This window comes from Coenobita brevimanus, chromosome 26 (assembly GCF_032717465.1).
Source record: "Coenobita brevimanus isolate Jiangsu-jjx chromosome 26, ASM3271746v2, whole genome shotgun sequence".
Taxonomy (NCBI): Eukaryota; Metazoa; Arthropoda; class Malacostraca; order Decapoda; family Coenobitidae; genus Coenobita; species Coenobita brevimanus.
This window is the reverse complement of record NC_136979.1, coordinates 1,571,049-1,580,714: the sequence shown is the minus strand read 5'-3', so window position 1 is coordinate 1,580,714 and position 9,666 is coordinate 1,571,049. Positions and strand designations below refer to the sequence as shown.

At 42.6% G+C, this 9,666-nt stretch overlaps 1 protein-coding gene across 1 annotated transcript; it reads left to right on the top strand.

Moving 5' to 3' along the window:
• Positions 1-4,228: 4,228 nt before the first annotated feature.
• Positions 4,229-9,490, top strand: LOC145394043 (uncharacterized). The gene is made up of 3 exons (XM_080268012.1): positions 4,229-4,323; positions 5,038-5,188; positions 7,422-9,490. The coding sequence occupies exons 1-3, from the start codon at positions 4,246-4,248 to the stop codon at positions 8,375-8,377; spliced, it is 1,185 nt and encodes a 394-aa protein (XP_080124138.1). The 5' UTR covers positions 4,229-4,245; the 3' UTR covers positions 8,378-9,490.
• The last annotated feature ends 176 nt before the right edge of the window (positions 9,491-9,666 follow it).

Sequence of the window (9,666 nt, the reverse complement as noted above, 5' to 3'; positions counted from 1 at the left end):
GGGACACAGGCAAGTGAGGGGTGTAGTGTATATACGTGCAGACAGCAGTGTTGCCACTCTTGGATGAGAATTATCGTACAGGCTCTTCAAAATTATCGTTTTTTTTTCGGAACTATTAATAGCTGGAACTATTAAATTCTTTTTTTTTTTTTATAGTGTTTAATAATCTGATGTATTGTAAAATTGTCGCCGATTCCTCGGTGTATTTGCTGAAAACTTACCAATTACAATATCTTCATCAAAACCATAATTTTGTAAGGTACTGACATACTCAGGTGTATATTATCATCTTTTATTGGGATCAGCAGTAGAGCATACCATGAAAATCTCATAATTAAAATATTGTAATAATATAATCATAATTATCCTTTATTACAAGAAATAATACTACAAGAAAATGAAATGTCCTTTGTGCCACTCTAGAAAATCAGTCTGACTAGCAGCAGAATGCAGTCGGTAGAAAAATAGATAATTCATAGAAATGTGCTTACTCTCGCAGATAATAACTCGGTATGACAACTAAAAACAGTATTTTCAGTGATCGCCATTACATTAGCCCTTAAGATTCTCATCTGTCAGACTGTGAACAACTGTGCGTGTTAGTTATGCGTGCCACAAAATTTACTGCCATGCTAGTTTTCAACCCAAAATTATTGTATAAATCGTACGACAATAGAAAAATTGTATAGTACATCGTACCAGAGGCAATTTTATGCGATAATTATTGTGCGTGTGGCAACGCAGTAAGACAGCTGTGAGCTGTCTCCCAAACACATCCTTCCCCTCCCCCTCCCTCTTCACCTCTCCCTTCTCCTACCTCTGCCCCTATGCCAATCCCTCCCCCTCCCCAAAACTTGTTCCTCTCCTTCCTCACCTCCACGTGTACTCTTCGCCTTCCCTGAATAACATTTTCTTGCGATTTTGTAAGTTTATTAGCAGCCTGTCTGTATATCTGTTAGCACAATTACTTCGCAACCACTCAATATATCATCACAAAATTTTACAGATATGTAGTTGGGATGAAAATCTCGGAGTTCGAAATTGATGAAAGTAAGTCAAGGTCAAGGTCATATTCCTAGCCGCGCTAGATATGTATTGGCTCTCGGCTGGTGTGATTCCCCCATTGGGGGGGCCTCTAGTTATTATTATCATTATTATTATTATTATTAGTAGTAGTAGTAGTAGTAGTAAGTACTACTGCTATTACTACTACTACCACTACTTCTACTACTGCTACTACTAGAAGTAGTATATATATGTTCAGCCTAACTTATAGTTTCTGTTCCTCCAGTGTCTGTTAATGTCTTATAAGAGTAAAACGGGGTAGGTGGCTTAATGATCTTGGTTTTTTATTCCTCTGATCGATAACCCAATAGCCATCAAACAAACAACTTTTCCGTCCACTGTGTTCATTTGTACCCGATTCCCTTTCCGTCACTATCAGGAGCATACACATAGTGGCGATGTGAATCCTGGGTGGAGCGAAGCAGCTGCGACTTCCACCTAAGGACCAAACATCCTAATATTTCTCTGCACCTTACCATGGGGAGGGACCTTGATCCAATCCTGGCGAGATGCTGTCTACCACAAGGGGGTGCCCGTACACGGTATATGCACCGTACTGTACATAAGGGCTGAATCAAGGGATTAACACTAGAATATGATGCTGGTCACGAAGGAGTGATGTAGAACCGTAATGCTGTCTTATTCCGTCATTGAGGTACGGGAAATAAGCTGTAAAAAGGACGAAAACTTCGGCCTAGATAAAATGAATGGACTACAGAACAGCGCAGCTATGATAAAAGCCAGAATGAATAGACTGCAACCCCCCACCAATACCCCCTCATCCCAGGCATATCAAACAATAAAGGAAATATAATCGCTCACAGCCGATGCATCAACTGCAAACAAAAACACGGCCATTCATTGGGTCAAACACACGGGACAACCAAATTATCTCTCCAATATGAACACGGGAGACTGATTATATTCCCTGTTCTGTAATATTGAAAATGTGCCAAAATAGGGATGAGCGGTGGTATAGTGTTTTGGATCTCTCTCTCTCTCTCTCTCTCAGGAATGCAATAATGCTACGGTTGTTACTGTCCCCCATTGTCTCCTTTTAGATGTGTTGTCAGGCGTTGCTCTCTTTTCACGTCTCGTTAAAAAAAAAGACAAAAATAATGTGTAGGAAAGAGGAAAGCTATATAGTGAAACCACACCAGTGATAGTTTTATTAATTTCTTTGGGCCTCTGATATTGAAAAACATTTTATAATATTTCCGTGTTTGCTTTTCCCCTTTACACCCCTTGATATTGGTGTTGGAGAGGGACAACTTCATGTGGTGTCACTAATATAATCAGGCGACTCAACTGCCAGGCTATACAAACGTCCCCAACTACTTCCTTATCCAAATGGGAGGTGGTGACTTCCTTATCTCCAAATGGCAGGTGGTGGACTGAAGAGATAACTTAGGCCTGCAGTCCACCTGGCTCTAGATGCAGATGGACCTGGGGCTACAACTACTACTACTACCACCCGTTCACAGTATCATTAAAATTATTATATGAAGCGCCTAAGTGTGGATGATTGTGCCTGTGGGGTGGGGTCAGGATTCCCAGTGCTTGAATGGTGAGTGAATAAAAATGTGGCTCGTTCAGCTGGCCGGATTTTTTGATTAGCTTCTTGTGTCAGCTTTTTCCATGTTCTGCTAACTCTTTCTCACCCCATCCTTAGGCGGGGAAAGAGGTTTGCATGCTGATAATGATAGTGGTGGTGGTGGTGGTGGTAGTTCACATAAAGCGTTTGAAGAAATCGGAAACGTTTCTTAAAACCGTGCCCATTTTCAATCTGTATGCAATATAATGTCTGCCTTTCACTCTGTGAATAAAGAAATGAGACTGTAAGAGGCTGAGATGAAACAAGATACCGAGTCTGGGCACAGGGGATCGTTGCACTCGTCTGGTAAACAGGATTCTTCCTCGCGTTTTTCGATGACAGCTTAAAAGGCTGAGGATGTACTACCGTCCTGAGAATATACTCGACAATATCTCGCAGTTCTGCCTCCTAGCAAACTTAGAGCAAAACAAAGAGGGTGTCCGGCAGCGGTGCACCGGACGACCCTCGCATTCTCGTGGTTGCAGATATCGTACACTTCTACCCAGTGTGACCGAACGTGCCTTGCTACCACAGAGGATTACGTGAAATGTGACTTCGTGTTTTCTTGTCTGTGAAGGAGCTGATACTGAAATTTCAACGCCAACGCCATACAAAGAAAGAGTGCATTATGTTACCAAGAATAAGAAAATGCTGCAGAACAAGGACAGCGTTAGTAGGGGGTAAAATGAAATGTTCCTCTTACAGAAGTTTGGGGATAGGGCAGTCTAACGGGAGCAACATGGCAAAGTGATGAGTGTTAGTTGATCAGAAAAGGAGTCATGGCTGGAGTCAGGACATGCATATATTTAAGTGTGAAAATCGTGAAGGCACATTGCATCCTAAAATAACAGCCTCAGTGACATTAGTATACAGTAAGCAAGAATTTTGATAACTGGCAACTGCGTGGATTATTTTCTGCCTACACAAACATTGCATTGTCGACGTATTTCACAGCAAAACCAGATACTCTAACACACACTGCATGACGAAATATTGAAAATCTATACATTCACGAAAAAATAAAATGCAGCGAAATCCAGACCTCCGATAGAATAAGGATTAGTGACAAAAGTTTGTTATTGTCTAGTGAAGTCAGTTCGTTTGGTCCGTGTAAGTTGAGAATACTCCCATCAATGAATACACTGTTGCTTGGCGGGCGTGTGTGTGGGAGGGGGGGGATGCGCGCGGTGTGTGTGGGAGGGGGGGTGAGCAAGTGTGTGTGTGTGGGGGGGGGAAAGTGTGTGTGAGTGTGTGTGTGTGTGTGTGTGTGTGTGGAGTGGGTCGGTATGTGTGTGGAGGGGTGGGAGTGTGTGTGTGTGTGTGTGTGTGTGCATATGTCTGCGTGTGTATCGTAAGAGAGAGAGAGAGAGAGAGAGAGATTATAGCAACACTCATGGAAGCAAAGTACGGCAGTAAACTTAGGCTATAAATAACGGCTTTGTATTATGCATTACACCACTTCCTATTCTCACAGAGGTCAATAATAATTCAATAATTTCATATATAATGAAAAAAGTACGTGTCAGTAGTTGGAGGAAAAATAACACGTGTTTTTTTTATGGTACTGCAGTGTGCGTGTGTAAACCATGACGTCATCAGGTGAGGTGGTGACGGTGAGGAGGACGCAGATGGTTGGCCCCCCATACCTGTACAGAGGAGCACAGGTAACAACAGGCACAGATGTACTCATACGCTCTCTCTCTCTCTTTTTTTTTCTCTCTCTCTCTCAGTTCTTTATATCTCACTCAGGTCAAGCCCCAGCGCCTCTGGGAAACGTGCCCAGTGGATTCACTTTTATATAAACCTGGGATTGCATACACGTATAATCTGGTGTCTAGATTCTTTTTTTCTTCGTATATTTATCCTCTGAAAAAAAAAAAAAAGTGGACACCTATAACTTCAGACAGTCCTTTAACATTGACTCAACGAAAGATCTGTGGGAGCTACCGGTGTCCTGCAATCCACCGGAGTCCAGTAGAGCTTGAAACTGCAAATGTGGATGTCCCTAACTTCCTTCCCTCGTATAGGTGTGTGGAAGAGCAAGCAGAACCTAAATCTTCCTCCTGTCTCGCCATATATCCCTCCGTTTATTCCCTCTTCCTCCGTTTATCCCTTCATCTCTCCATTTATACCTCTCATTCCTTTCCTCCATTCCTCCATTCCTCCCCTCCATCCCTCCATTTTTTCCTTTCATTCGTCCATTTACTCACTCCGTTCCTCCATTTGTTCATTCCATTCCTCCATTTATTGCTTCCATTCCTCCATTTATTGCTTCCATTCCTCCATTTATTGCTTCCATTCCTCCATTTCTTCCTTCCTTCCCTCCATTTTTTCCCTCCGTTCCTCCATTTATTCCCTCCATTCATTCCCTCCTTCAGGTGTGTGGGAGAAGGGCCAGCCGAACCTGCATCTTCCTTCTGGTCTCCTTCGGCGCCGCCTCCAGTATGATCGGTCTGGTCCTCTTCACAGCCGATCTGGACTTGCGGAGCGGCATGTGGGCGGCGGGCGTGGTGCTGATGGCCGTGGGAGGTGAGAGAGAGAGAGAGAGAGAGAGAGAGTGAGGTGACGACGAGCAGAAACATCAGTGAATGAGAAATGAGTGTTTTTGCGACAGTGTTAATTAGAGTAAAAGTGGAGCCAGTGTGGGCAGGGACACGGAGGGTGGAAGGTGGAGGCCCTGTTTTGCCCGGGGGTGTGGGAGGGAAAAACAAGTGAGTGCTGAGTGAGGGAGAAAGGGAAGGGGGGATCAACTTAGGGCTCCTGTGACTCATCCTCAGCTTAATACCACGAGAAGATGAATGGTGCCACAGACTCACTCTAAGCTAAATAAACTCGCAATGACTGGAATTACATGAGATCTTTCGACCGCTGTAACTTGGGCCAGATTTCCATCCCTTTGTAGCTTATTTCACGTAGCTCAGTGGCAGAAAAATGCATCACTGTGGCTGTACATCCTTCCAGTAGGACGTTTTCGTGACTAGCTTCGTATTCTAGTGTTAATCTGTTGTTATAACCCAGCATTCATTGTGGAAGCATGACAATTTCAGGCAAAAGCAATGTGAACGAAGTCGACCAAGACATGACATACGAGACGAGTATAATGAAAACAAGATAGATAGACAGATAGATAGATAGATTGGTAGGTAGATAGACAGAGGCAGAGGGTAAACAGTGAGGAAGGTGGATGATGTGCGAATGAGGCGACCTCAAAGAGACGAGAGAAACGATGAGACGAGATCAGAGTCGGCTGTAAAGCGAGATGAGAGAGAGAGAGAGAGAGAGAGAGAGAGAGAGAGTTGTAATGCGAGATGAGACTCACTCTGCCACGGGAAATTAAGAAGCTGATCCACGATGTTGCTCACTCCAATTCTCAATCCCTTCAGCTGGATTCACAAACAAGCTGATGATCAATATTATCTAGATATTTCTCACTCATGTGCTCAAAACCTTCGACTGTATTTCACAAACAAACCTATTTTCACTCCTCTTTAGATATTGCACACTTGAGTTTTCAGTACCAACGTGTGGATTGACAAATTCTATCTAGAAATTGATCACTCCAGTGCTCAATACCTTCGACTGGATTCACAAACAAATTTATATTCAATTCCTTTCGGATATTGCCCACCAGGTTCTTAATACCTTCAGCTGATCAGTTAATTCTAGATATTGCCCACTCGAATTTTCATTATTTTCTTCTGGATTCACAAATAACCCTGCGTCCAGTTCTCACACGTAACTCAATTTTTGTTTTTATCGTAACACCAGGGGACATCGAAAGCTTCAACATTCTCCATTCTTTATTCTTCATGCAAATCAAATCATAGTTGAGTATTTTTTGCAGGAGGGAAAAGGAAATAAGAGAATGGTACAGATTTTCTCTTCTCCCTCACCTCTCTCTCGCACACAGAGACACAAAAATCGAGTTCCGAGAAGGGGATGATTGTAAGTTTTGTGTGTGTGTGTGTGTGTGTGTGTGTGTGTGTGTGTGTGTGTGTGTGTGTGTGTGTGTGTGTGTGTGTTTATTGTAGTAAAGGATATTCGAAATGAAACATGAATATTCTCTGCTATGTATTGCAAACGATAATACCAACGAAAATATAGGCAACCTAAAGAAATAGTAAAAAAAAAAAAAAAAAGAAAGATTAGGGAGAGATGTAATGAAGGATACCTGAATTAGCAGACAGGATTTAAATTCTTGTGAGAGCAGATCTTTGACAAAAATTACGCAATTACAAACCAGAATTTCATTGTTAGACAAATATTTCGGTCACTAACTACTTCCTTCACATATAACTGAAACAGCTGAACTGCGTATCTCATGATTTTAAGTCACTAATCTTTGTATAGCATATTTTTTTTAATTTAGAATATGTTGAGAAGGGAAGTGGAGGTTTCAGATTCTCCTCTCCACAGAACTAAACTCCATAATGGTCTTCTGCCTTACTAACCCTTTTGTAGTCAGTAAGCATAAATCTTCTTTAAATAATTACCAGCATTTGTCGGTGGTTCGAGGTAAATTAGTGTCTTCTGTGATATTAATGGCATAATTATATCCCCAGTTGTGCTGCTTTCTTGGTTTACTGTAATTTTGTTCTACTCTGATAATAATGACAGTTATTTCCTCGCTGGGGCTGTTGACGTGGTTTATGGTAAAACTGTGTGCAGTGTGATATTAATGACATTTTTTTTCCTCGCTAGTGTTACTGATTTTATGGTAATTTTGTGTCTGGTCAGATATTAATTAAATGATTTTCCTCAGTGGTGCTGCTGACTTGGTTCCTGACGCTGTGCTGTGCTGCCCGAGCTGAATATAACTCTTTGCCTGCTGCACATCCTGCGAGAGTAAAGTCACCCCGCCCCGTCATGCACCCCGTAGCCACCTCCACCCCCGCCTACCAGCTCCTGCCCCTCACACACACCAGGGGCCGCCCTCCAGGACACACTGCCACCCTCATTGCAGGACAGACTGATGGGTACACAGACGAAAATGAGAGTTATATCGAAAATACTGGAAGCCTTTTGAGAGGGCAGACTGGCAGCATGATGAGAGGACAAACTGGTAGCTATGTAGAGCGAAGTGGAAGTTATTTAGAAGGCCAGACTGGAAACTATGTGGAAGATCCGATTGGAAGCTATATGGGAAATCGGACTGGAAGCTATATGAGAGGTCAGACTGGAAAGTACATGGGAGATCGGACTGGAAGCTATATGAGAGGTCAGGCTGGAAATTACATGGGAAGTCCAACTGGAAGTACCATGGGAAGTCAAACAGGAAGCCCCCTGGAGAAACAAACAGATTACATAGGAAGACAAAGAGCTAGTTACAGTGCAGGGCAAGACAATAGGTATAATGAAGCACTGCGTAATTCTCCAAGAGGACTGCAAGGCTACGAAGCACAGCCACCCCCAGGGTTTACTCTGGAACGCACCCCTGGCTACCCTGCACTGCACACCTGGGATCACCGGTTAGGTCGTGCGCAGGTATACCCGACAGATGGCCCTACTTGGGGCAGCTTGGCGAGAAATTCCCCCCGGCCTCATCTTCAGGAGTACCCAGGAAGCTATGCAGGGACCCACAGACCAGAGGGAATCCATGCCACTCTTTCCCCTGGCTCCAGACACAGTGTGGGTTACTCCCCAGGACACATGGGAACGCACAGACAGAGCCGGCCAGAGGATCAGCCGCCTGCTTACTGTGACCTTATCCCTCACTAAAGATTTCCATTGTCACCCTCACCTTGCACCTGACCATTAGAAGCTCAAGAATGCTTTTCTTGCTGAGAAACTTGCATTTATGGACGCATTTGTTTACTTCTGGATTTTGCATTTTACAAGCAAATGTTAACACTATCATCCTTAACTGTAGCCCCTGTCTTTTCTTTTGCTCTTATTTTTGCCACTGTTCCACTTTGCATTTACCGTACTTCCCTTCCATCCTGTAGGTGGTGTCATATCTGTAAAGGAAAAGACTCCAACAAACATGACGCCAATCACAGGCCCTTCACTATAATCCTTTTCTCATTCGCTCCACAAACCCACCCCTTAGCTAATCATCCAACTCTGTTCCTGAGTGAGGGAGTAGTAACCGTAGTAGTAGTACAGTAGTAGTAGTAGTAGTAGTAACCCTAGTCCCAATTTCATCTGAAATGTTAACGCAGTGGACTGCAGGCCGAAGCTGTCCTCTTCCTGCAGTCCACCAACCTCCTCCTGGGGAACAGAGACGGAGCTAAGGGATGTTTGTATAACAGGTCACTGGAACAAGAGTTATATCGGTGTCATCACATGAAGGCGTCCCTCTCCAGCCCCGGAGTGGGGGACTCGACATGTAACAGAATAGATGAGTTAGCTAGACCCGTAATCTCATCAACATGGGAGGCTTTACAGCACCTCTTGCTTGTTAATATATTTCTACTTACGACTAGTTAATATGCTTTTGTATGAATTTATGCAATATGTGCCGATATTTGAAAAAAAATGAAGATTATAAAAAGAGAATAAAACTGTATTGTACAAAGATAGTGATGGACGAGATGATAGAAACCCCATTAAGTGGACTGAAGTATTACCCTAAGAGATCAGTCCTTGGCCTCTACGTGTGACGAGGTGGTATGATAAGCATTTTTCGTGTTCCTACGCTCCACTAACATGAAACTATCCTACCAGATTGCTCAGAAGGCTTTTCAAGTCATGATTCGGCTTGCGTCCAAAGACCAGTACTTTAATTTGCAGATGTAGACTACTAAGACGTTTTACAGTGAACCAGCTAACTTAGTAAATAAGGGCTTTGAACTAATACTTAGTTGCATTTTGATCTAGAATGACATCTTTGATAATCTTTATATATATATATATATATATATATATATATATATATATATATATATATATATATATATATATATATATATATATATATATATATATATATATATATATTCACAGTTCTTGCCAGTTATGTTAGCATTTTATTCTTTTGTTCGCATATTAATAATCGTTTGTGAACA

Bases quoted from the DNA above. Each gene is read 5' to 3' on its own strand.
- LOC145394043 (XM_080268012.1), top strand. From the start codon at position 4,246: ATGACGTCATCAGGTGAGGTGGTGACGGTGAGGAGGACGCAGATGGTT. The intron at 4,324-5,037 runs GTAACAACAGGC...TCCCTCCTTCAG, and splicing joins ACCTGTACAGAGGAGCACAG to GTGTGTGGGAGAAGGGCCAG. The intron at 5,189-7,421 runs GTGAGAGAGAGA...GATTTTCCTCAG, and splicing joins GGTGCTGATGGCCGTGGGAG to TGGTGCTGCTGACTTGGTTC.